The sequence below is a fragment of the Condylura cristata genome, unplaced genomic scaffold, assembly GCF_000260355.1.
Source record: "Condylura cristata isolate star-nosed mole 26May11 unplaced genomic scaffold, ConCri1.0 scaffold00026, whole genome shotgun sequence".
Lineage (NCBI taxonomy): Eukaryota > Metazoa > Chordata > Mammalia > Eulipotyphla > Talpidae > Condylura > Condylura cristata.
In genome coordinates this window covers 26,187,083-26,215,061 of record NW_004567127.1, presented here as the reverse complement: position 1 = coordinate 26,215,061, position 27,979 = coordinate 26,187,083, and the positions used below count along the sequence as shown (strand labels likewise).

The 27,979-nt window shown below is 35.7% G+C and overlaps 2 protein-coding genes across 4 annotated transcripts; one reads left to right on the top strand and one right to left on the bottom strand.

The window, feature by feature from the left end:
- Positions 1 to 307: 307 nt before the first annotated feature.
- On the bottom strand, positions 308 to 4,226 carry NUDCD2 (NudC domain containing 2). The gene is made up of 4 exons (XM_004689804.2): positions 3,967 to 4,226; positions 2,727 to 2,775; positions 2,384 to 2,535; positions 308 to 799 (listed from the first exon to the last, which is right to left on the bottom strand). The coding sequence occupies exons 1-4, from the start codon at positions 4,201 to 4,203 to the stop codon at positions 716 to 718; spliced, it is 522 nt and encodes a 173-aa protein (XP_004689861.1). The 5' UTR covers positions 4,204 to 4,226; the 3' UTR covers positions 308 to 715.
- A 557-nt stretch (positions 4,227 to 4,783) lies between these two features.
- Positions 4,784 to 27,900, top strand: HMMR (hyaluronan-mediated motility receptor (RHAMM)). 3 transcript variants are annotated; one of them, XM_004689802.2, is made up of 18 exons: positions 4,784 to 4,855; positions 8,040 to 8,138; positions 8,884 to 8,963; positions 11,913 to 11,957; positions 14,782 to 14,970; positions 15,841 to 15,924; positions 16,012 to 16,112; positions 17,556 to 17,630; positions 17,765 to 17,940; positions 18,382 to 18,530; positions 20,238 to 20,452; positions 22,574 to 22,690; positions 25,291 to 25,437; positions 25,683 to 25,835; positions 25,917 to 26,016; positions 26,611 to 26,787; positions 27,147 to 27,309; positions 27,814 to 27,900. In XM_004689802.2, exons 1-18 carry the CDS (start codon positions 4,810 to 4,812, stop codon positions 27,831 to 27,833), a joined length of 2,136 nt encoding a protein of 711 aa, XP_004689859.1. In that variant the 5' UTR covers positions 4,784 to 4,809; the 3' UTR covers positions 27,834 to 27,900. The 3 variants fall into 3 exon arrangements, with proteins under 3 accessions (XP_004689859.1, XP_004689858.1, XP_004689860.1); XM_004689801.2 differs by having other exon boundaries at positions 11,910 to 11,957; XM_004689803.2 differs by lacking the exon at positions 11,913 to 11,957.
- Positions 27,901 to 27,979: the final 79 nt, after the last annotated feature.

Below are 27,979 nucleotides of genomic sequence, written 5' to 3'. Positions count from 1 at the left end.
AAATATCACTGACTTGTTAATAAGATGGTAACTTGTTCTTGGTCTCTTGTCACCAACAAAGCACTCATCCAAAAGCCATTTTCACTTGACTGAATCTCTTTTGCATTTATCTATTTCTACTGTTAGGTTTTTAACTATTTTTCAATTTTTTGATATAAAATACTCTCAAGGAAGAGTATTTCAAATTTTAACTCCTAAAAATAGCTTGCTCAGACTGTACGTGTGATCGTTTTTCCCTTCTTAAATTTTTTTTCAATAATATACTTTCGACCAGGTATACTAGAAAAAAGGGTACATACACCATTCCTATTTAGAAAAGTTTATTGAACATCATTCCTGCATCACACTTACTGAACGAAATACATTTATTCTGAAGGCACCCTGCATTTTACATGATTTATACCTTAATGTTTTCTATATTAAAAATACAAGTTAAATATGAAATTAGTAAAATGCAGCATATAAAACTTCATGCTGAGCAAAAATAAGTCCAAAAAAAGTTAACCATGTATTAATAATAGTTCCCACAGTATTAAGATGTTTTTCTATGTAAATCATATTTGAATGTAATTTTTAGAACCATGTTAAATACATTTTGCAACTTGTTAACTGTAGCCAAGGCATCTGCATTTTTCTTCCACAATATATTTCTGTTCTTTTGATTATGTTAGCAACATCTGCTAGGATCCACAGAATGCTGAAAAATAAATAGTAGCTATTTCTCAAGATTTGAGAAATCTGGTCCACCTTTAGTGTAGTTTCCTGAGATTTCTGCTCCACTGAAGTCAAAACCAGGATTCTAGAAGATATGAAAAAGAATTAAGGTAAATATTACAAGGATGATAGGGTGTGAGAGAAAAATGAACTGAGGATGATTCTCTAGTTTTTCAGTCTTTTTTTTTTTTTTTTTGGTCTGAGCAACTATTTCCATCAACTGAGATGAAAAGGCTAGAGGTAGAACAAATTTGGAAGTTCTTTTTAGACATGATGGGTCCAGTATGTCTGCTGGACAACCACATGGGGATAATTTTAGGAATCATCATCTGAGACAGAAACTATCAAAACTGTTAACAGTGCTTTGATCTAGTAATTACACGTAGACAACTATATTAAAGAACACGTGAATAGCTTCAAGAAATGAAAGCAAAAACTGAAACAGGCAAAAATGGAGAAATCTAAGTATCAAAGGGAAGTAGCTAAATAAATGATATATTTAAAGAATACTCTAAAACAGTTAAAAGGAATGCTTTATATATATTAGTAGGTAAAGAGACCCAAAAACTATTAAGTGACAAAGAAACATGAACATGACACACAGCGAGATTCTCCATTTATGTTAATGTTGGGAGTGACCAAATGCGGAGATTTACTGAGGGACTGGATAAGGGCAGTAATAAATCAGGCCTTGCATCCAAAGGTGATAAGGTGGTAATAAACTGGGCCTTGCATCCAATTAATGGGGCCTTGTGTCAGGGGTGGGACTAAAAGAAGGTGATAATGATCTGGGCCTTACATCAAGGGACATAGCGATGAATCACCCTTTTGGAATTTGAGTTTAGAGTCTATATAAGAGACCCTTCCCCCCTACAGGGCTGATAGTAGCTGCGGACCCCACTCTAGGGGCTCCTTGTCTCAGCTGCTGTCCAGGAGCAATAAACTCTGCTTGCTCAGCCTTTCTGCCTCCTACCTTCCTTTCTTGCGGCTGGTCACATAAGTTGGGACAAAACAGTTAAAAACAAATCAAACCAGGGCCTCCCTGGTGGCGCAAAGGGTTAAGTCTCAGCACTCAAGTGACTGCCAGCTGACCCATACAGTGCAGCAGACCTCTCAGACAAGAAGTTAACTTCTCCTGTCTGTTAGCTGCTCACCTCAGCAGTGTATTTCAGTAGATTTGCCTGTTCTGCTCCCCACTCTGTCTCTGGAGAATCCTCTCACCTACCTCCACTCCCACCCCCACACCTTTGGCTTGTACCCCAGTCCTTGCATGCATAAATAAATAAAAACAAATCTTTAAAAATAAACAGTCAAGCCAATACATAAATGAAGAATGAGATCAACTGGGGAGATGTTAAAGAAACCTTTCAACTTTAATCTTTTCACACTATGTAAGTCTATACTGACTTTCTGAAAGTTTATCATGCATTAAGGTTATACATGAAATAAACTCAGCTTAGAAGTTATGGCAGTATAAATTAATTCCTCTAATGAATATAAAAAACAGTCACATAGTACTTAAAAAGTCCATCATTTTTATAGTCATTTAACTTTAAAAATTCTTCTAAAGAACTTTAATTTTTTATAAACATGTTTTGTAATTTCAAATAATGTGTTTTATGATTTTTAGCTATTTAACTACATATATTCATACATTCTTCTGACTTACTTCTTTCTGGAATCTCTCCAGTGTCAGTTTTCTCTGCATTTGGTCTTGCACCCAAGGATCAGCTGCATATTCAGATTCTAGAAGAGAAGTCCAACAATTTGCTGCATCTCTCTTTGTCTTTGTAAGAACAATACGGACCATTTTTCTGTCCTCTAAACAAACCAAAAAAAAAAAAAATTAAATTTATATTTTCAAAAACTTTCACAAACAATTGTTTCCAACACATTTCTATTACTGTATCTTTCAAAGCTGCAAAGGCAAATGATATAATACTACAGAAAAAAATTTACTAAGTTAGAAGATTAATTTTTAAAAAGATTTTACAAGTCATAATTACCCTTACCCAAAGTCCATGTTCCCTCATCAGCTATTGTAGAATCAAAGAGTTTACCCTGAAAAATAAACAGATCAGGTACTAAAGATAGAGCATTTCATTAATTTTTATAAAAATTTTATAATTTAAGGTTTATCTGATTTCCTGTCACATGTACTTGTTACTTATAACAGAGATCAAATTTTACCCATTTCACTATATTCATGGATGTTCAAGCCTGAGTTTTCTCCTAGAGAGTGAAAGGAACCTCCTTTATTTATCATGACATATATTTATTATGTTTATTATGAATATAAAGATATTCATTTATTTATTATGACAACACAGGGCTCTCTAAAGATCAGGGCTCCTGGCTCCTTACTTTTTAGAAAATGAATACTAATCAATAATTAAATGTGAAATTACTATCTAAAATGCTTTAATTAACACATATTTTTAAATAAAACTTTTAAAAATTGGATATATCTCCTTGTTGGGCAGTTAGCATTAAAATACTATTTTAACTATCTACTGTACATTTGATGTCCGGTTAGTTGTTATTGATTTTTCAGAAACTCTGCTTCAAGTCCATTTTGATTTGATGTTACTTGCCAAATTCACATTTTAGGAAAAGAAGTTAAAATGTCATGTACAAAGAAAACGTATTTTCTACTAAGTGGGTCCTCAACTCAATTACTATTTGAGAATAAGAGATACTAGTTATCCTCCCACACTTCTAGCCACCTGCTTGACACTCCAAAAACAAACTTTTTCTCATTTCAAATGAGAACATCAATCACCTGTTAGCCCTGAAGCTTCATCCTGACGGCCTATCCGGTATATTCCCTAGGGGTTCCCCGTAACCGCCGGAAAACGGCTGAGTGTAGTTTTGCTCTACCTCCCTACAAGAACATAACCTGAGTGTTTAAGTGTAGGAACCTTGTCTTGCTCATCGCCGTCCTCCCGGCAACTACATCAGTGTCTGGAACAAAAGTATTTTTTAAGTAAATATTTGTTTTACTAATGATCTAGCTCATTTGTTTTCTACTGGAGCCTCTCAGGGGAGCGAAAGGAGTATCCAGGAGTCCTCAAATTCCACAACTCAGTGGTCGGAGTCCGGACCAAATCAGACCATATTTTCGCTTTCTCTTTCGGCCCACCCGAAGAGCCGTCAATGCTGCCCAGTCTCTCCCTGGGAACTAAGAGCCTGACCACTCAGGGATTTAAGGAAGCCGGTAATACACGAGCACAAGTCCCGACGTGGCGCTACCTTGAGAATCTCGCGGCCACCCACGGCCAGCGCCACATGCCGGCTCTGCAGGCCGCACTGGATATCCTGGGCGCGAGTGCCTGGTGGCACCTGAACTTCAATGAACACCTCCTCCAAGGTCTGGTACCACTGGCCCCACGGCGTCCCGCAAGGAACCACCCCACTGCGCTCCTCGAACGGGGCCGACATACTCCTCCAGCCTCCCGGCTGTAGCAACACCAAGAGAGCTGAGCGCATGCGTGAAATCCCCACGCGCAGGCCACGCCTATGTCGTCCAGCCCGGGTCACTGCACATGCGCAGGGATTGTCTACGGTCTCAATGCGTGCTCGTATTCCCATTTAGTACATACTAACAGGACCCAGTGGGAAAGAACTAAAATACAGAGAAGTTTACATCCTAGGAACAGAGGAAGAGGTTTTGAAACAGCGAAGCTGTAAGTCACTGGAGTGTCACCTATAAAACGCCAAAACTTTAAAACTCTCAGGTGAAGTGCGCTTGCGCAAATGTTGAGCGCGTGTAGGTTACAATTGAATAAAGCCAGAAACAATTGGCCGAGCTGGGTAAGGGGGCGGGAAAAAGAGACAGTGATAGTCTTCTATTGGCTGGTTGTCTAAACGCACGGCCTGCCTAATTGGGCTTGCAGAGAGCCGAGAGCGCACGCTCTTTGGGTGTTCGCGTGCAGGATTGGTGTGCCCAAGGTGTTCATTTTCCTATTGGCTAACGTCAGGGTGGGCGGGGAGTGAGCGGGGAGATTTGAATTTAAAGCGATTAGCCTGAAATCTGCGGCGGGCTGTTTGCAGCGTAACGTTGGTCAACTGCTGGTTGTGGGTCCTGGCGTCAGCATGTCCTTTCCTAAGGCTCCCCTGAAGCGATTCAATGACCCTTCTGGTGCGTACGGGGCAAGAAGCAGGGGGACGGGAGATGTCTTCATTCTCAGGCGCCTCCCAATTCTCTTTATCAAAAGCCTGTAAGCCGCGTTAGCTGGCTTGGGGTCCGTTCGGTCGCCTCACTTTTTTGCACTATAACCTAAGCAACTACTAATTGCAAAGCACTATTCTGTTGATATGGATACAGCAGGGAGCAAAGCAAAGTCCCCTGCCCTTAGAGCTTGTATTTCCGTGGGGATTGTCTTGGGCACCAGTTTGGAAGACCTCACTGTTAAGAACATTTGATTACTGCTCTTCGTCTCAACTTGTGGGTTCCTTCTGGATATTCTGCCGTCATAAAAGAAGAGAAACTGGCAGAGGCCGTTTATAGGTGTAAAGTTATGGCAGTAGCACTCACTGAAAACGCTGTAGTTTAAATATTGGCAGCTAATATGGGCAGTATTCCCAGGCACCATACTAAATCTTTACGCTGATTATTAGTTTTTCAATTCCTCAGCATCCCTGAAAGTAGCACTTACTGAAAACTCTGTAGTTTAAATATTGGCAGCTAATATGGGCAGTACTCCCAGGCACCATATTAAGGCTTTACATTAATTATTAGTTCTTTAATTACCCAGCATCCCTGAGAGGTAATACTGTTATTATTTATAATAGGATTGGGTCATGTCTGCAGGAGTCCAGCCTGTATTCTGAACCATTGCAGTGCATTAATACTAAGACCAGGAAGCCGTGGATGTGATTATGTTCTCATCATTGAGCAGATATAACTGTTGGAACTGTGATAAGTCTTCCCTGCCTCACCCGCTGTTATAGATTAGGATGATAAAATTGTCCTCATTTTGTCTGTGAGGAAACAGAAGGTATTTGTAACTGTATAGAACAACCTAATGATAGAGCCGAACATCAGAGTTCATGATTCATGCATTATATGTGAGAGCTAGCCAGGCAAAATGGAAGATGTGTTGTCTATTCTAGGTGGAAGAAATAGAAAATAAAGAGGAGTGGAAGTTTGGAGCATTTGTTTAATATAATACATAAAATGTTTTGTTTGCTGACAAACATTGTTTGTCTGTGTTAGATTCTGGTCATTATAGATCATGAGCTAGGTTGTTCCTGAAACTTGCACAGTGAGGTGTAAGAAATCTGAACTGCCCAAGGTATGCATTCTTGGCTAAGTCTGTCTTTACCTAAGCCACCAAAATAAATTCTATCCCTCAACTCTTTCCTAATTTGAAACTGCTATCCCTAACTCTTATTAACCACACATATATCTGAAAGCTCCTAGGACTAGAAACTTTTTATCAGTATTTATACATGATCATTGTTCCAGATAGAGGAGTGGGAACTTAAATGTATCATTGGTATTTTTAATGACTTGCTTAAAATGAAAGAAAACAATGATTTCATACTTTTTCATTGTATCCCAGGTAAGAATATATCTCTAACCAAGAATTTGTTTTATGTCTATATATATAATTGAAACATAATTCCCGCAACAGTGTTTCACATTACTGCATGTGAGTTACACTGATACTTTCTATTGTCTTCCACTGTTTGCTCATGCTAATCAAGATCTAACCAGTTCCCATTTACCTCTCTTTTTTCCTTTGAAAAATCCTTAGGGACTGAAGTTATTGCAGTGGAGTGGTCATACTCCCTGCCATCCCTGTTTATTTACAGGAGACTATATTGTAGTAAACAGCTTATAGATTTCCAAATAGCTAAAACTTTATGCCACTGACATTTATATTATTGCTAGGTCCTGAGAGCCAGATGTCAAATCTGCTGTGCATATGTGCCCTGAAATGCCCTTAATTTGGGACTTAAGTTAAGGGCGGTTACCTAATATAAATTTCTGGAGCATAGAATTGCAGTCTTTACAGTTTGTACTTAGTGTAACTTCATTTTACTTCTTCGTAAATCATTATATAGGTTCTTGTTAAATTGCTAAACATTAAATAAGATAATATCTGTAAAATACTTAGATTTCACTTGCCATCTAATAAGTGCTCAAAAAATTCAAATTGCTCTTAGTGTTGCTGCCGGCCCTCTTTGTCCTCACACTGGCAGTTGGCTTCATCAGGTCTGCTACATTGACATTAACCAGAAATAGGTTAATCCAAATTTTTATTCCAAGATAAATCCAGAGGACTGGACTTTTCTTTTTCTTTTTGCTTTATTTCTAGAATCTTATGATTGTCAACTTCATTGACTTTGTAAATAGAATCGATACTGGACACACACTTTCTTACATTCACTCCTTAGCAACAAAGCCACATGACTTGTTATTGCCTGAAGCTTATCCCAAGACTTCCTTCACTGTGTGTTCAGTTGGTTGTGTTCCTTCAGGCCATTTGAAATAAGGGACAGTGGGAACATAGTGACACTGTTCTACATAGAGAACTCTTTTTATAATAGCAAACAGATACCCTTTACATTTGAAAAAACAAACAAGCAGCCACTAATGGCATTTTTACACTTACATTAATAAATTTGATTTATTATGATATTTTTAACTTGCCTCACAAGTAAAATTTTAATTGTTTTTTGATTTAAATATGCCCCCATTCTTTTTTAAAGTGTGTGTGTGTGTTATGTATGTATATATTACTATTTTATCATTGTTCATTTTGTACAATATACTTATATGCTTTCTCCATTCAGGTATAATTCCCTGTAAAATTCCCATCACCAATCACCTGTGAATTATCACCATAGTCCCTTGTGTTCTTCCCGCCCCTATTTTGATTGCTCTACCTCTCCCTTCCTTGTAGAATGTCTCTGATTTATAGTTACATGCTAATTTTGTTTTTCTTATTTTATTTAATATTTTCCCCCCTGATCTGTTATTTGGTGTTCCTATAGTACTCCTGTGAATGAAACTGTCTGATATTTCTTTTTCCATCTGACTTATTTCACTGAGCATAATCCCTCTATCTAGCTCCATCCATGTTGCTGCAGATGACCTGAGTTGATCTTTTTTGAGTGCTGAATAGTATTCCATTATGTATATGTACCACATCTTCTTGATACAATCATCTATTTTTGGGCATTTGGATTGTTTGCATATCTTACCTATTGTAAATAATCCTCCAATAAACATAGGGATGCAGGTTTCCCTGTGAATTAGTGTTTTCATCACAGGTAACATTAGATGAGACATTAACGCTCATGTTTCCTCTTAGGCTGTGCTCCTTCTCCAGGTGCTTATGACGTGAAAACTTCAGAAGTTTTAAAAGGACCAGTATCATTTCAGAAATCACAAAGGTTTAAGAAACAGAAAGGTAATGGAACCCCAAATATAATAATGGTTATACAGTCTTGTAAGTGGTAAAGTTATTAATGAATAACCCAATTTAAAAATAGTATAGCATTGCTAAAACATGTGGAGCTACAGCTCTGTTTATTTATTTATTTTGCATTAGAAGAACTGAGGTGTAGGCCAGAGGTGCAGGGGATTGAGGATTCACCAGAGACAGAGTGGGGAGCAAAAAAGGCTAATTTACTGAGCAGCGGTCAAGACAGGAGAGGTCTGCTGCACCATATGTGGGTTAGTTCCCTGGCTGGGGATTGAACTCAGGCTGTATTTGTGGTAAGCACTGAGACTTAGTTAACCCCTAGGTCACCAGAGAGACCCTATATTTAATTTTCAAATTTTTATTGAAGTATCAATTTACTTATACATAGTTACAGCATTATTCCACATGTATATATACTCCACATTATAATGAAAAATTTTCTTATTTGCTAGAATTTACAAATGGGTCAAGTACAGAATACTTTCTTGTTTTATCACCAGGAAAATTAATTAGAACATTCACATAGATGTTTTTGCACTTTTGATAGTTACATAAAACTTTCAGATGTGTAAAAATACTGTGCAACTAATGATTTGGAAATGTACAGTCAAGAAAAGAATAGCTTTATATTGCTTCACAAATAGTTGTGGTAAAAAATTTGGAAATTGTACTTTTTTTCTGGCTAGTCACTAAGCACCAAGCATGATCTATACAATTTATTTTATTGCAGAATCTCAACAAAATCATAATGTTGACAAAGATACTACTCAACTTGCTTCAGCAAGAAAAATTAAGACTTTGGGATCCAAGGTGAGGAATTCTTGAAGCCTTGCTGGTCTGTCTACTGCTTCATCAGAAACATTTGGGGAAAGTATTCTAGTTGACTAGATTTGGTGGCATCCACAAATGAAGGTTATAAGTAATCCTGTAAAGTAATGAAAGATAATCATTAGGACTCTTGCAAGGTTGATATTTCTGCTTATGGTGTTACTAGATATGTGGTTTAAACATTGGTCAGAATTACAAAATGACCTCTACTTCTCAGGTTTTGCTATGTGTAGATAAATCTCATAATAACTATTGTGACTTTTGAAATTGTGTGATGCTTTGGTTTGCTGGTTGTCATTGCTTGAGTTCTTTTCTTCTTGCATGTTTGTTTGTATGGAAGGAAAGTATTGGTGATGAAAAAGGAAATGATTTGTTTTAATACCTAAATAAGAAGTTTGCTACTCAGAGACTGCCAAGGAATGGTGGGAGGTTAAATGCTTAATACCTTTATGTTATGGCTTGTATAGGAACAGTCTATTAGTGTTTTTATTAGGTCACTAAAGCAAGTTGTACTTTTGTAAGTAGTCACAGAGATTGATATGTTAATATTAAGAAGATTCACATAGCTAGAGATGGATGGATTTATTCATTCATTTGGCAATAACCTCAAACTTGTTCTAAAATATTGACACCTGACACTGAAGGACTACTTAGTGGTATGTGCTTTTTATGTAAACCTGCTTTTTATGTAAATCTGTTTTATGGAATCTACATGTAGATCAATATCGCTGACAGAAGCTTAGCCTCTGAATTGAAATACGCTACAAGTGTAAAATACACTGAAAATTTTGAAGATCCAGCACAAAAAATATAAACCAGCTTGTTTTCTAATAAGTAGTCAGTACTATGTTAAGTGTTATATTAATTATAGTTAATATATTAATAAAATAATTGTGTTTTAGTGGGCACTGCTAATGTAGATGCTCTTAAAATTGATGTAAATTTCTTAGCTTGAATTGCTTGAGGAAATATGTAAATTTTAAATTACGGAATTTATAAATCCTCTTGGGTAATTAATTTACATACAAGTTTGTGTATAACTTCAAAATAATAGGCCTCCCTTGATAGAAAATGCTATCAGGTGGGAAATGAATAAACATTAGACTGGTGTGGCCCTTCCACACCATAAATATATGGTTTCACTGGGAATGTTTATGCAGATAGAGAAGATACTATTATTGGCCACTGTGTCAGAAAGGCTGCTGGATATAAAAAGATGTACGTGAAAGTGTATCTTTCCCTTACTGCCCCTCCACTGTGGTGAGTTTTCATAATGATCAGTACATCGTCTTCCCTTTTACATGCAGCTGAAAAATAACAGCAGGCTAGTGGACTTTGCTCTGTTGTGATTATCATTGATTAAATGATTTCAGTAGTAGCCACTAAATTTGCATATTAGGGAAATTACATATAGAAAACTGGAAAAACAGGAAAAGACTGACATCTGCCTATCTCTGCTTACGAAATCCTCCTGTCAAAAGCATCATAGAATGTTGCCTTCTTATCTCCAAAGTTTGCAGCTATTATTGCTTCTCTTCTTTTTGATCTTCCTTTTGTTCCCCATTGCCAGGACTTCCACAGCCTTCTGGCTCAGACACCATCTTTTTGTACGCCATTTTGAAGAGCTTCAATGATGCTTGCTGAAGGGAAGATGCTGCCTGCTTTATATTTTCTCCTGTTTCACTGTCTTTTCAAGTCAGAAGCTCCCTCATTTTGGAAATCTCTTTTAGTTTGTGCTCATTTACAGGCAATTAGTCCTTGAATTTTTCAGTCTTAATTTCTGTGTCATGGATGATTCCTTCAGCCATACTAAATGCCTCAATGTGTTACTTCTTTTGCTAGTCTTTAGCATGGTTCTCTGCATTTTTAACTGATTTTCAATATCATTTTTGCTTAACCCCTCCCTGGGTTACAATCTGTACCATTATCTTTGGCAGAAACATCGTCAAATGCCACTTCAATCTGAGGGAGTCCCTGAGGGGCTGGGGCAATTTCAGTAGTCTATATGTAATCTCCAGTATTCTCTGTAACTTCCCTAATATGCAAATTTAGTGGCCACTGCTAATGATCTAATGATCACTTAATCATTGATAAGCCCAGCAGTACAAAGTTCACAATGTGCTGTCCCTAGCCTGTCACTGTTTTCCAGCTGCCTGTAAAAGAAGTTTATTTTCTTCAGGAAAAGTATGTTCTATTTAAAATAAATGCGATGAATGAATTAAAAGCAGAGCATGTGGTTTTGTAGTTTTTCTTTATTTGTTTTCTTTTTTAGATGTCGAATATGTTTCTCTCTTAAGATTCTTTTCTTTCTGAGATGGCATAATAGAATCGTCAGTATATTGCTATTGGATGTTAGAAAAGATTAAAAGGAGAGAGTAGCTTTATTCTAAAGTTCCAACTGCCCTCCTACCCACTAGATTTGTTTAAACTTAAAAAAAAAAAAAAGAAAAAAAATTGGGGTGGAGCCTTTTAAATTGAAGTATTTTGAGATTTAAAGAAACTTCCTACATTTACTTTAAAAATGTTTAATAAACTCAGTGAGACTTTTAAATTTTTTAAAGACTTATTTATTTATGCATACAGTACTGGGGTACAGGCCAGAGATGCAGGGCAGTGAGAGGACTCACCAGAGACAGAGTGGGGAGCAGAACAGGCAGATCCACAAAGTTCATTGCTGAGGGGAGCAGTAGGTGAGACAGGAGAGGTCTGCTGTGCTATGTGGATCACCATCATGGCCAGGATCAAACTCATGCTGAAGCAGCTGCTTCATAGTGCTTCGCTTTAACCTGTTGCGCCTCCAGGGAGGGCCCAACTCAGTAAAATTTTTAAAATAGAAAACTAGGACAATTTTTTGAGAGCTAAAAATCGAGTTTGTTTATCATATCTGTGGCACTTAAATTATTTACCCCTGTTCTTTTACTTAAATAGAAGGAATCTCAGAAGAATGATAAAGATGTGAAGAGTTTGGAAAAAGAGGTAAGAAATACATTCAATTTATTGAATTATAAATATATGTTTTAAAGTGGTGACAGATTAACATAGAGTCAAAATACAGGGATTCTCTCCCAGTTTGAGGAGTCCTCTAAGGAGGCAAATGTGTCAGACCAGACCAGTGGCAACAGGATAACTGTCCTTGAGCATGAATACCTGTTTCAGAGCCTAGCTATCAGTGTGGTAAGCTGCAAAGTCAAGTATGTAACATAATAAGGGACAATTCAAGATTACTCACTTCTTGAAAAACTGGAAATGAAAAATAGTATGTTTGTTACAACAAAGTGTGGACCAGATACTTGTATTTATCCACACATCCTTCCTATATCTGAATCTGTATGTTAAAACAGTGACTAGATGGAAGATTGTATGTGAAGCATGAGAGCATAGTAGATTTGTTGGAATTTGAGATAATTATCCTCATTAGATGCGTTCCCTTTCACCATAGCCACTTGTCTTCCTCAGGGATGAAATGATCAGAGCTATACTGCCAATACGGTAGCTTCTCACCTTACCCCATGTGGTTATTTAAATTAAAGAACTGTTTTCCAGTTAAACAAATCACAAATCAAGCTGTCTATAGCTATGAGTGGTGAGTGGCTTTTCCAGCATCGTAGATAGGTCCATTGAGTGGAACTGATCTAAAGATTCCCTGATTCCCTAGGCAGGCCTCAGCTGGTCATAGCCAGCTTTGCTTTCCCTGCAATATCTTTTTTCCATGTTTCGTTTGCTAATCAGCTCTTTTTCTAATGGACATGTTCTTTTGCTATTCAGTTAACATCTTCATAAATCATGGTAAAGTGTTAAATATTGGGATCAAGCATATGTTTAGATAATTTAGATCTCTGTCTTGGTTGCTCTGATTCTTGTTTTCTTTACATTAAAAATATGGGCCATTATTTTTTGAGGATTTTTCGCTGTGGTGTAAGAGTTAATAGAGCTGTAGTAGCTTTGTCTTGGTGAGATAGCTGCTAGGTAAGTGGCAATGCCACCATTAGAACTGGTCATTTTGTCAGTTACTTGAATCTGTTAGAATAGAGATTTTTGACAAATAGAGCTTTATTTTATTTTGGCCCTGCGGTATTTGTTTCTTGTTGGATTTTAATTAGATGTCAACATTTAAAAGTAAAATATCATGCAAAATAAAATCAAGTTTCTGACCCCTTTTTCCACATGACTCTTCAGAGCATCCCTGCCTTAGACCAGAATTTGCTCTTTAGCACCCACACAGCTTGACTTAATCTTATCTACTTGACCACATAAATGTTTGAGCTTACAAAGAAGCTTGAACTTCTTTGATTGCAAAGAAATAAAATGTCGATGATCTTAGTGTTTTTTTTTTAACTCTGTAATTCCACGCTATAGACATTAGTTATACATAAATAATATAAGCATAGGGAATCTTCTGCTAAGGAATCTTAAGCTTTTGGTCACTAACATCTAGGTTACAACTATTTATGTAGGTGGCTTGATACACTTTCTGTTAAGCTTAAAATACTGAGATTAGTATGAACACAAACCCATTAAAAGTAGGTAGAAATTATTTTTAATGTGTTTTCAGTGTATTGTCTCATATTTGCTTTATACATATCAAGTAGTCTGTTTTGATAAGTGTTCTGTATATATTCTCATGTTGGGGTACAGTGATTTATATATGTCAGTCAGTTCACATTGGTGAATATTTTTGCTCAAATCTTTATCTGTACTGATACTTTTGTCTGTTTATTCTGTTAGTTACTGAAAGAGATCTTTATCTGTACTGATACTTTTGTCTGTTTATTCTGTTAGTTACTGAAAGAGGTACTTCTAAATTTTTTACTCTATGGGTTAGTCTTCTTTCTCCTTAGTTCTGTCAATTCTTACTTTGTATTTTTCTTTGAAGTCATGTCATTAGGTGCACAACAAATTTAAGATTATCTTCCTCTTCAAATGATTGTTTTATTTTAAAACTCCTTCTCTGTCACTAATACATTTTGCTTTAAAGTCTACTTTTTTTTATTAACAGCCATATTTATATTTTTTTACTATATATGTTCATATACCCACATTTTAATCTTTATATAGTAAGTCATTTCCACTCCTTGTATTATCAATTGACCTATGTTCAGATATTTAAAATATTTATTTTGTAAACATCTGGGATCATTTTCCTTCAGCCTGGAGAATAACCTTAAGTTTTTCTTGAAGTGTAGGTCTAATGTTGACAAATATTCTTAGCTTTTGTTTTTTACTCTGAAAATACCTGGATTTCACCTTTATATATAAACGTTTTTTTCATTAAGAGTAGATTTTTATATTGGCAGGTTCCTAATCCCTCCCACCACACATATAATATACCCAAATTTTAAAGATGTTTCAGTGTCTTCTGGCTTCCCACTTTCTGTTGGTAAAAATGTGGTCTTCATTTTGTCAATCTGCACAGCAGGAATGATGGTTGGTGGGGCCTACTGTATCCTGCCCAGAAATCCAGCTTTGCTTTCTTGAAATAGAATAGACATTTACCATTTCAAACTATAAATTCATTACATTAGAACCAAAGAAGAGAAGAATTCTAGGTAGGAACGCTACAAAAGTAAACAGCTCAATCCCACCTAGAAGTTTATGGCAATTAAAATCCTCTGTTCTTAAAATGTGATACTGATTTTTACCATGTGTCGTAAGTAAATATAAATGTTCAGATAGCACTGTATTTGAAGGATCAGTGAACATCAGGTCAAAATCAGTTTTCCAGAAGCCCTGGTGGTTGATTGTAGCACCTCCTTACCCTGGCATTGTGTCAGTGAACCATCATCACTTTGTTTCCATCCAGATCCGTGTTCTTATGCAGGAACGTGGTGTCCAGGACAAGCAGATCCAGGATCTGGAAGCTGAGTTGGAGAAGATGGAAGCAAAACTAAATGCTGCAGTCAGGGAGAAAACATCTCTGGCTGCAACTAATGCTTCTCTGGAAAAACAGCTTATGGATTTAGCCAAGTCCAATGAACTATTAAAAAATAAGGTATCTGAGTCTCGTGATGACACATTTAAATATATACAGAGCATGTTTTTCTGATATAGTATTCTGAGGCTTTTAGGGTCTAGTTTTTAATCCCTTTCTCTTCACTAAATATACCTGAAATATTGAGCTGCTTCCAATAGGAATTATCATTGTCTTTTTTATGATGGTTCCTGACACATAAGATATGACTGTAAAGAAACATGTTAATTTTTGTTTTCATGTCTGACATTTCATCACCCTTTCTCAAAGTCACCTAATAAAGAAGATCATTAATAAAAATTGCAGAATTTACGTCTAAAAATTACTTAAAACAAACTTTCTCTGAAATAAATAATAGAACATCAGCATGCTTTCTTATATCCTTTTGAAATGGAGAGTGAATAAATTTATGGACTACATATGGTCTTAAATAAATTGTGTTTAGCAATACTAATATGTTAATAGATCTTGAAGGATTTAACATGGTGTTTTTAATGGGGTCATCCTTTTACAAAGTAGAAGGAGCTTCTTGGTCACTGACTGGTTTAATCAGAGACATTTATTCAGTCTGGCCTGTGATGGGGTTTTTACTTACAAAGGGAGTGAAGATGTATAAAAATTAAATCTCTCTAAGAAGTTTGTTTTTGAGCTTTGCAGTATCTTTTCCAGGAGACAGAAGGAAGTAACCAAGTTACTTTCAAAAATATACCAGAAAGTCACATTAGGAAAAAAGGACCAGAACAGTAGGATTGTACAGTCAATAATCCTGCCAGAGTACAGTGGAGGTAGATAATAGCACCAATCAATGTAGAATATTTAATATTTAAGTGATTTTATAAGATTTGGCAGAGAGTAATTTGGAAATTGTTTTTCTTCTATTTTTGTCCTTAGTTTTCTGAAAATGGTAAGAGGAACGTGAACATCCTAAGCCTTGAGTTGATGAAACTTCGAAACAAAAGAGAAACAAAGATGAGGGTGAGCATTTCCTTGGTAGGCGTGTGGGTCTGGGCCTGGGCACTGTCCAACTTCTCATTTCCTAAAACTGGCATTTCTGTGCTGTAGAGTATGATGGCAAAACAAGAAGGCATGGAAGTGAAGCTGCCAGGCACCCAGAAGAATCTTGAAGAGTCTCAGGGAAAAATAGTACAACTTGAAGGGAAACTGTGAGTGATAAAAGGAAAAATGATTCTTAGCTTACCCCACTCCATGAGGACTTTTTCATGAGAGTTTAACCTTTAATTAATGCCTCTTTCTGCCCTGATTATTCCCAAATACTTCATACTAAAGAGAAGCCTGAATATTTTACTGTCTGTATTGCATTTTCTATATCAGTGATGCGGACAATCTCTGTAATCTTTCTAATGGCATTGCCTAACAGAAGTCCTAAGGTTAACCAAGAAAAATGTGGATATAGGAGCTGTGACTAATGCGCAAACCTACCCTTTTAATTACAGAACTGTAGTTTATATACACAGGTCTAAATATTCCTCATGATGAACCTTCAGCAATTGTATGTATACATCTGTGTAACTACCACTCACACATGATAGAGTCCATTGCCATCCCCTCAGAATATTCAGTCATGCTCCTTCCTGCTTCTCTACCCATTCCCAGGTAGTACCCCATCCCTGGAAATCTCTTTCTGACTTCCGTCATCATAAACTAGTTTTATATCTGGGGTCTGTATCACTTCATATATGCATGGGTGACTTCATTAATGTGTTTGCAATTTATCTCTGTTGTATGATGATTTGTTCCATTAATTCTGAGCACTCTCCCATTATATGACTACCCCTCCATTTTTTTTCATTTCTACTGTTGATCAACATTTGAGTTTCCAGTTTCTGACTTATGAATAAGACTGCTGTGTGTCTTTTAGGGGATGTGTGTTTTTGTTTTTCTTAGGTAAATATCAAGGAGTAGAATTCCCAAGTCATGGGATAGTTTTCAAAAGGGAATTTCTCACTAGCATTATGATAGTTCCTTTTGGTCTAAATCCTCACCAGCATTTGATAATATGGGTCTACTTTGTCCTTTCTAGTAGGTGTAAACAGGTATCTCAGTTGGGACTATAATTTGATGTACTTTATGTGAAGCATTTATGTATATGCCCGTGACTGTTCATGCATATTTTGTAAGGTGTCTATTTGAATAAGGTTCATACTTATTTCTTAGTTGTAATAATTTTTAATTGTTTCTCAGTTATTTGGAGGAGGTACACACATGAGTAATTGAATATAATGTAATCTGGAATAAAGAATTCATGACACCCAAAATATGCTCATGTGTACTGGGTAAGGAAACCGAAAAAGTTACAAAAAAGTATTTCTAACATTTGGGATGTTGTAAATGATGACTCGTATTCTTATAGCTCTCTTTTTCTGGGTATATTAGGAAAACTTTCTCACTTAAAACAAAACAAAACAAAACTGGAATGTCCAATCTGCATTTAATGGAAATTGTCAACTTGACAGGTCACATAGTACAATGGTTAGGAGGTTGGCCTCTGGAGTCTGTGGCCTGGTCGCACAGTCCCTAGCACAGAGTAAGCATTATATGTGATTATTGCATATGCTCATGTGTGCATTATTATTTTTTTTTTTTAGTGCTTCAGTAGAGAAAGAAAAGATTGATGAAAATTGTGAAACAGAAAAACTCTTAGAATACATTGAGGAAATCAGGTAATATGGACAGTGATTTTAAACCAGGTCTTACTATGTTGAATAGTAATAAATGTACCGTTTTTATTCTTTTTCAGTCCATCTTCTGTAGTCTTAAGTAAATGTTCTCTTCAAAATAATTTGTTTTAATGCAGTTGTGCATCAGATCAAATAGAAAAATATAAACTAGATATTGCCCAGTTAGAAGAATATTTAAAAGAAAAGAATCATGAAGTATTAAGCCTGAAGCAGGCCCTTGAGGAAAGTGTTACATTGTCTAAACAAGCAGAAGATCTGAATGCTAAATGTCAGTTGCTGGAAGAAGAAAAAGGTAATCTAGCATTTACACTATTATTTTCTATAGGCAAGTACTGAACTTTGTTTGACATTTAAGAAAATGCCTGTTAGTAAACAACCAAAAGTTTGTTCAATTAATGAAAAATTTTGTCTTTATATTATCTGTTCTCTTTTCAGCATATTACTAGTCTTGACTGAAATACATTTAGTTGTACCATTCTTTACTTCTCTAGTGGGTAGCCATTTAAAATTGGTGGCTACACATTTATTATGCACATTTTATTATATAGCATAAAACATACATGCTATTATATATAGGGATGCTTCAAACTTCAGAGTCATGGCGCCCCTTTTGGAAATACCCAATATATGTAACTTGGCAGCAGCAGTATGATGAGATATTGTGGGCATCTGGATTTCTGAAAATTGCTGTTAGTATCAAATTGCAGCAACTCTAATGTTTTCACTTTTATAGAAGACCTTGTCAACAGGGCTAGACAACAGGAGGAAAATCTGAATTCTGAAATGCAAGACTTAAAAGAGAAGCTTATTCTTGAAAAACGAGAATGTGAAAAGCTACAACAAAAGGAGTCACAAATGGAATCACTTCTACAGCAAGAGAAGGTAGTTGACTGCAGTTTTTGAAAATTAATGTTTATTTTTTGACATACAGTTTCGTGTGTATCAAAAAAAGTATTTTCAATCCTATATCTTCTTCAATTCAGCCTTTCTATTTTCAGAATCTTATCCTGAGGCAGTAGCCACAGATATATTTTGTTCACCACACTGTTGACACTATGGAAATACTATAAACAACAGATGGAACACTGTAGGAAATCATTTTTAAAAATGTCCACCAAGGTTCTTTTTTTAGATCACTACATAAGAACATCTAATTCCATGAGAAACCAAAATGACAATTATTTTCATTCTACATTGAATACCAAAGAAGAAAAATAATCCTATAAAAATTGGCATAAGATGGAAACTTGATTCTCAGAAGCAGAAATCCAGATGCTCTACTTCAGAAGGAGTCCTGGAAATGGAAATAATTTTTTTTTTTCACTTATGAGATTGGCACAAATGAAAACTTTATTTAAAGATTTTATTTGTGCATACAGAACTGGGGTACAGCTAGAGACTCAGGGGTGGTGAAAGACTTCACCAGAGACAGAGTGGGGAGCAGAACAGGCAGATCAATGAAGTACACTGCTGAGAGGAGCAGCAGTTGGGTCAGGAGAGGTCTGCCACGCCATGTGGTCACCTCCGGGGCAGGTGGGAATCAAACTCATGCAGAAGTGGTTTCAGCTTCTTAGTGCAGTGCTTTAACCCGATGCGCCACCAGGGAGGGCCACAAATGAAAACTTTTGATAAAATAACACATTGTGGGGTTCTCCCTGGTGGCACAACAGGTTAAAGCACTGCACTATGAAGCTCTCCAAAACCGCATCTTGAGTTCAGTACCTGACCAGGGAGCTGACCCACACAGCATAGCAGACCTCTCCTGACCTGCCTGCTGCCCCACTCAGCAGTATATTTCAGTAGCTCTGCCTGTTTTGTTCCCCATTCTGTTTCTGGTAAATCCTCTCACCAACCACAGCTTTGGCCTGTACCCTAGTTCTATAGACATAAATAAATAAATCTTTAAAAAAAAAAAAAAACACACTGCAGAGAGTTGAGCAAATAGGTACTTACCTGCTCTGATGAGAAATATCTGCTTGGGCACCTGCAGTAGCTCCCGGATGTCAATAGCTATTGTCTACAGTGACTTGACACTGTCTTTGTTTTTTTTTTTTTTATTCTCTTTGCACACGTCATTTTTTTTAAAAATGCACATAAGTAACATAGGAGAAAAGCAGATGGCATATATACCAAATTAGTGGTTATGTCTGGAATGAGGAAACTTAGATTTGGCTAAGGAATAGTCAAAAGGCAAGTTTCACTTTCTGTGGAACATTAGCATTTTTCACATGGTAATTTATTTTTGTGTTATAGTTAAAGTATTTCGTATAATTAAAATCAGAAATATTTTTATATAATATCACAAGAAAAGTATATGATAAAAACCAGTTGTAAGATATGGTTTTAGTTTTATAAGAAGTATGTATGTGTGCATATGCGTGTGTGTATGTGTTGCATAGAACCAAGGATAAAATACCGTCACAGTGTTAACGGGCTGTAGGATAAAATGAATATGGTATTTCTACATTTTTCAAGTTTCCTTGATGTTCTGGAACTTAGTTTTCACACTTCGTTTCCTTGCTGTTTTGTTCTGAGTAAAACCTCCCAGTGCCATTGCAAACTCTTCGGTGGATTTCTCTTTGGCTGTAGGAATTGTCCTCTAGTCTCCAGAAGAAGCTATGTGCTTTTCAAGAGGAAATGACTAAAAACAGGAGTTTCTTTGAAGAAGAATTAAAGCAAGCACTAGATGAACTTGATAAATTGCAGCAAAAGGAGGAACAAGCTGAAAAACTGGCCAAACAATTAGAAGAGGAGACACAAGCTAGAGCTGAAGAATTAAAGCTTCTAGAAGAAAAGCTGAAAGGGTATACATTAATAGGAACTGAAGTTTACCTAGGACTTGAGAAGTTAAAAAGTCCTAGTATAGCTTCACAGTCTTCTATCATCACCTCTCATTCTATATGAATAGTGAGGATGGAATTATAAGTAGGGGACAGGCAGGGAGGTCAAATATACACGTAGGATGTACATACAGACAGATAATGATAGTCAAAGTCAGAAACTATGTCCTTTTGTATTCTAAAGCCAGATTTTAAATTGAAGAGTTTTAACGAACAAAAGACCAAAATTTTATATTCCCTTACTATTAGATTTTCTAAAAATTATTGGACATCAGTATTACAGCAATAATGGGTCTAGAAAAAATCAAGTACACAAAGACTCTCATCCTTTAACAAGAAACCTTCCATTTTTTGTTTCTGTGTACATAGTATAATAACCTTTTATGAGAGAGTACAAGTAGTTGAGAAGTAGTTATTAAAAAGGCAAAAAAATTCTAGCAGGGAACCATGGACTAAAGATGAGCCTACATAATGGTAATATGTCTACAGCTGTGTATATTTTTGGATATTTTTGTCATAAATTCTTTTTCTGTCTTGTGTTGATATGAATGATTTTAAAAAAGAACAGCAAACTTTTACATATGCTGGTTTGTTTTGTGAACAGCCCCAAAGTGTAATTAGGGGGATTATTCCACACTGCAGCCAGTCTCAGGGAATAGGCGCTTTAAAACAATTGAGTGATTAATCTAAGAAAGTTAAGACAGTTGTTTATTGTATTAAACAAACCCTGTCCAGGTCAGGAGATAAGGATTTTATTGAATCTGCTTGATTCTCAGTGTGTGATTCTGAGCAAGGCAATTTTCATTTTTAGTTTTCTACTTCATAAGATATAAAAGAGTTTTATGAGATCTTCTTAAAGGTTCTTTCCAGACCAGAAATTGCAAGCTTATGGGAAAAAAGAGTTGAAACTGATTCCTCTAGGTACAGGGAAGAGAACATTTTTATTATATATGCCCTTTACTAGTGTTTGATTGGTTTTCCTATGTTTGTTTTTTTGAAATACTATACTCATTACAGAATGAATTTCATCAGATCTGTTTATCTTGTCTGTGTTCAACTTAGGGGAATAATCCTGCTTATTTGTAGTTTTAGTACTGTATATGTCCTTTAAAAGACCTCTTAAAAACTCATATACTTATCTGAATCATTTAATCACCATTTTGGTAATATATAGTAATGTTATTTCCAAAAAAAAATCACTGAAATTTGTAGAACACGTTTAAAAGGTGATTTAAAAGCTATTATGTTTATATAAAACAAGTCAGTGAATGAATTCTTGAATCTTTGAATGGCAATTTATTGTGTGGACTATGAATAGAATCAGAACAAATCTATATACTCATAACTTTTTCAAAAGAACTTTTAAAATGTAGTGTCTTTAAATATTCTTAACATTTCTTAAATGTCTAAATGCAGACAACCTTTTTAACCAGCAATCTGACGTATTTTAGTCTTTGCTGCTGCTAAGATGGTGTTTGAATCTTTTTACCTGATGTTCTTCCCCTGTATACACATGAATTAACTCCATATACACATAAATTATAAAAAGATAAACTTAAGGCTCTCCCTGGTGGCACAATGGTTTAGGACGCAGCACTGTAAGCAAGTCGCAGCCACTTCCCTGCGAGTTTGACCCCTGACCCTGGAGGTGACCAACTGGCACAGCAGACCTCTTCTGACCTACCCGCTATTCCCATCAGCAGTGTACTTCATCAGTCTGCCTATTCTGCTTCCCACTGTGTCTCTGGTGAAGCCTTTGACCACCTCTGCACCTCTGGCCTGTACCCCAGTTCTGTATGAGTAAATAAATAAACCTTAAAAAAAAAAAAGACAAACTTAGAATGAAATGTTAGGATGAAAATCATTGTTAAAATGATAGAAAAGTTAAAACCAGAAGAAAAGTTAGTACATAAGTGAACATGATTCTAGAGGTAGGTTGTCAACTTAGGTCTAAACCATCCAATAGCTATTACTAAAATGAAGATCTCAGGTACAGGACTCATACCGTTAAAGGAAAACACTGATATCTTGGGGTAATGATTTATAATTTGCTTTTTACCTTTTTAATTGTTCTTTTGTCTTTAGGAAAGAAGTGGAGCTGGAGAAAAGTAACTCTGCTCACACTCAAGCCAAGCAGACCTGGCAGGAGAAGTTGAAGAATGCAATGCAAGACCTTAGTGATATTACTCTTCAGTTTGAAAGGTATTTTTCCTGGGAGTCCATACTCTTAAATAGAATGTGAACAGGGAGAGGCATTGAGGGAAATCTGTGGCAAAAGCTGTTACATGGATAGGCAAAGGCATTTTATCTCCCCATCATCCAGCCTATAACTGTACCTACAGTATGCTTATCCTGTCTTCCCACCTCTTACAGATGAATTGTCCCAATCTTTAACTTCCAGTGACCTCATCACATCTTTATCTCTTGTCTCCTATCATTTTCAAGCAGTCTACTAGAAGTTCTGTAGTCTGTAGTCAAACATGTTAATCTGCCTTTAATTTTTAAATGCTTAGAATTTTTTTTAATTCCTTCACCCTCCCCCACTTCTGCAACTGTTCAACAATACCACTCACTCTCCAACACCCCTATTACTCCCAAATTGTGCTCCTCTCCATAACCTGACTTCTTGATAGAAGATTATCTAAATTCTATATCCACTCTCACTGCCTGTGCCTTCTGGGGAAGAAAAAAGTTTGAGGAGACTAGAACTGCAAACAGCTCTGTACCTCATATCAAGAGTACATTAATAGTAGCATTTTTATTTTTCATAATTACTTTAGATCACTTCAGGGAAGTTTCTCTTCCTTTATGTTTATATTTAATAAATGCAAAAGATATATAGCATATACAAAACTTCAAAAGCATAAAGATAAATTCAACAAACATGAGTCCATAAAAGACAACCAATAAGATAGTAGATTTTCAATAATTAGTATCTACATATAAGTTCCTTCCCAGCCCATCTTCATGTCTTCCTGCAAAACACCATCTCAAAACTTGCATTAATGTCCAGGTTTTTTTTCATCTGGATAATTTTGTAACTGTATACTTCTTGTATACAGTTTTGTATATAACTTTGTGACTTTAAAAAATGCCTTTTCGTAGAACCTGTCTTTCTACACTGCAATATGTATTATTTCTGAGATTAAATTACATCTCCAGAGGTTGTTTATTCACAGGGACTGCTATAGATTTTATTAATTTTTTTCCCCCTGTAGTTCCAGGACATATGGGGAATGTGTAAATACCTTGTGCTTCACTTAACAATTTCATCTTTTGAGAACATAAAAGCATTCATCTATTTTTCTTCTAAAGTTTCAAACTAATACTTTCTGGTTTTTTGAGCTATCTAGAACTGATTTCTCTGTGATATTGGAAGAGTCAAATGTATTTTTGCTTTTCCATATAGATTAGCAAGTGTCTAGCACCCATTCATCTATCCATTGAGATCTGTTTCTGCCTGTGATTAACTATGTCAAAAGGTCATACATATTTTAATATTTTATTTGTAATTTATGTCAGTATACATGTAAATTCTCTGGGTATATATATAACTTTTGTAGTGCTGTTCTAAATCTCATCTATAAAGGGATTTCACTTCTTTGAAAAGTTGTGCACTGGGAGAATTTTTACCCATTCTGATTTACTCCTCATCATTCTGCTAATAACAGTAAAGTGTGTTTCTTCAGGCCAGCTCTCTCGTTTCTGCTTTGGACCCATATATTCAGCTCTTTACTTGACACCTTCAACGAGATACCTCACTATCATCTAGTATAAACCTGTCTAAAACAACTCTTGGTCTTCCTTCCATCTCTTCCTACCTCTAGTTTCATTTGTTTTTTTCTTGATTGATGATGTGTTCATCCTCCTAGCTTTTCATTCCATATATCTTAGAGTCATCTTTGATCACGTTCTTCCCCTTTTTCCCAACATCCAATCTCTTAAATTTTTCATTCCTGCCTCCAAGAGTTGCCAACTCCTGAGTCCAACTCCCTTTTTTCACTCAGCTGGGCGGACAAATAGTCTTCTCATTAATCTTCCAGATGTGCATTCCAGCCCCTTCCCCAACACATTCTCTTCATTGCTCAGAATAATTCACACACTCAACATCTTTAGCATGTTCACTTTTTCTTTTAAGTTACCAACAGCCATGCCTGGCCTCACACCTCTGGCTTCTGTTGCTGCTGCTCTTATTCATATTAGCCTCTGGTGCCATCCCTTAATGGACGGTGTCCTTCCTGCCTTAGAGTATATTTCCTTCTTTTCCCTCTAAAATACTTAATCTCTGCCTAGATAACTCCTAACTCTAAGTGCTTTAGAAAGGCCTTTTCCAAATCACTAACCAAAATGTAGACTTTTCTATTTTATCAGCTTAGGTGCTCTCTGGTTTTACTTTATAATGCCTACCACAAACTTAACTATAAATGTATTTTTCCATTTGGGGAGAAGACCTGATGAGGCAGTTCCTCACTTCCCCACAAGACTATATAAACTCTGTAACCCATGGTGTGGGGCTTGTAGACGCCTTGTCTTGAGACTAATTTTCATTCTTTGTTGTTGATTTTTTCATCTCCATGCGTACTTGTTGCACATTTTAGGCATTTGATTTTATTCCTTTGAATCAACAGCATATGCCATGTATGCTCATTTGTACTGACCTCAACACATTCAATTCTTACTTGTATCTGTATGTATAAGTATAAGGTTTTGTTTGTTTTACTAAAAGTTTATAAAATATAAAGCAATCAGCTATGTATTTGTCATGCATACAGTAGTTCAAAGAAACTAACTTTTTTTTTAAGCTATAAAACATTAACAGCCAGTGAAATGCAAGACCTTAAGCAAGTGAACTTATCACTTGAGGAAAAAGTAGTCAAGGCCATGAAGAATGCAGAGGATTTACAACATCAGATGTTGGCAACTGAGAGCTCAAATCAAGAATATGCAAGGTAAGTAGGAAAAATAAGGCCTGCCCACATCTAGGACCTTAGTGTTACTAAGCCAACTTAATAGCACTGAGAGCACTGAAGGGGTATAGAGAATTATAGTCTCCAGGCTTTGTTTGGGGATCTTAAATAGCAAATTCATAATATACTCAGTTATAAAAGTACAATCCTTGAAGAAGGAAATAAGGAAAAGAAAAAGATCATTTCAATGACTGAAATATGTAGTAAACTCCTTTCTCAAACCTAAGGATGCTTCTAGATCTGCAGACCAAATCAGCACTTAAAGAAGCAGAAATTAAAGAAATCACCATTTCTTCTCTTGAAAAAATAACTGATTTGCAGAACCAACTCAAGCAACAAGGTGAAACCTATAAGAAACAACAGGAAGAGGAAGAAGCAAGGTGATCTAGGTTTATTACCTTGAGTGCCACAAGACTTTTTTCTAAAAAACAATGTTTTTCTAATTTGATTTTCTTTTACAGAGAAGCCAAAAAGGAAATCACAATAGCAGAATTAACTGAGGAAATGAAGAAGTGGCGTCTGCTTTATGAAGAGCTATATAATAAAACAAAACCTTTTCAGGTTTGCCCATTAGGACTAACCTTGTGTTCCTTTTAAGGCTTCATTTCTCTCCCCTTCACAATAACTGGGTTTTGCTGAAAGATCATTTTGCTGTGCATTTGCAGCCTGCTAATTTAACATCTTGAAGAAGGCTTATATATTTTCTTTAAATTTTGTCAACTTTTAGTGTAGCCTTTATAGGTTTTTAAAAATTCTTTGTGATTTGGGGTTTTAAGTTAATAGCTTAGCAGACTTCTGATAGTGAACTTTGCATAAGGGACCAATGTAAATTTCTGATGCCTATTTTGTCTCAGATACTTTTATCTCCCTCAGTATTTTTCACATTAATACACTGATCTTAAAAGCAAAAAAGTCGAGTGCTAATCTTGGTGCATAAAATGCTCCAGATGTATACATTAGACAAGCCGACCTTTTCTTCTGTTTTCATGATCTTTGACATGAAAGACAAAGGAACTTATAGGAAGCCCCAAGGATATCTCAGCACGATCTAATTTTATCTGTTGTTTTTCTACTTTTTTACTTTATTGTTTTTTTACAGTTTATATAATACGAGAAAGATTGAAGTCTGAAGTCTAAAAAAAAACTCTCTTTCAGCTACAACTGGATGCATTTGAAGCAGAGAAACAGGCTTTGTTGAATGAGCATGGTGAAGCTCAGGAACAACTTAATAAACTAAGAGATTCCTATGCTAAATTATTGGGTCATCAGAATCTAAAGCAAAAAATCAAGCATGTTGTGAAATTGAAAGATGAAAATAGCCAGCTGAAGTCGGTTTGTAAAATAACACTTTGTTTTTCTAAAGATACTGGATTTCGTATTTACTCTTTTTTTTTTTGGCTTTTTAAGTAAAATTACGAATGCTTGTATCAGGGGGAAACTAAAGGAATATGCGTCTGAGAATTACAGATTTATTTTAGGCTGTTTACCAGATCGATATTTGATGTTTTACAGCTTCTTTATTCAGGTATTAAAAATTAGTACTGTAATTGGAAGACTTCATAAGCTTTACATATGCATTTTAGCTTGCAAAATATCAAAGCCCTGGTTGTGAATAAATACCATAAAGACAGGCAATGTTCAAATATAGTTAAGCATCTGAGTTTTTTAACAGCTTTATTTTTCTTATGTAGGAGATGTCAAAACTTCGCTGTCAGCTTGCTAAAAAAAAACAAAGTGAGGCAAAGCTTCAGGAGGAATTGAATAAAGTTCTGGGCATCAAACGCTTTGACCCTTCAAAGGCTTTTCATCATGAAAGTAAAGAAAATTTTGCTCCTAAAACCCCATTAAAAGAAGGTAAGAAATGAATAAAAGTGTGTTGCTTTTCCTTTGGATTTGCTTTGAAGCATTTAGCAAGTTCTCCATTTTTATGAACTGTGAAAATTCGTGGACACTTTTTCATGTAGAAGAAATTCTTACTGAGATCTTTGCATAAAATGCCTTTTCTTTCCTCCCCACCTTGCTCTCTAATTTCCCTATGTCCAGATTCCAACAGTCAACAAGTCCAGTTCAAACTATATCTTGGATATCTTCTCTGATCTTTGTCCTACCTTCCCTCTAACTAAAACTGTTCCTGCTAACTTACCCTTAGCAGTTTAACCTAAATGTCTAATGAGAAAAGTAGATTTTATTGACCTGTGAATCTGCATCTTTGGCAATAAGGCACAGCTGCACAAGATCATAAATGAATATAAGCACAGCTTAAACTGCTTTAATGAAGATAGCAGACATCTGCTTTTACTTTCTAGTGACTGATAAATTTGTTTCAGAATATTAATAACTTTTTAATAATCCCTTTAGGCAATACAAACTGCTACTGAGTGCTCATGGAGTTTCCAGAATCATGCAAAATTAACATCTGGAAAAATCTGTTGAAGATGATTTTATTCTTATTATATGTGATGTTACTGTTAATATGTTTATTTTATATATATCCTTTAATGTTATATTTAATAGTAACTTCCTG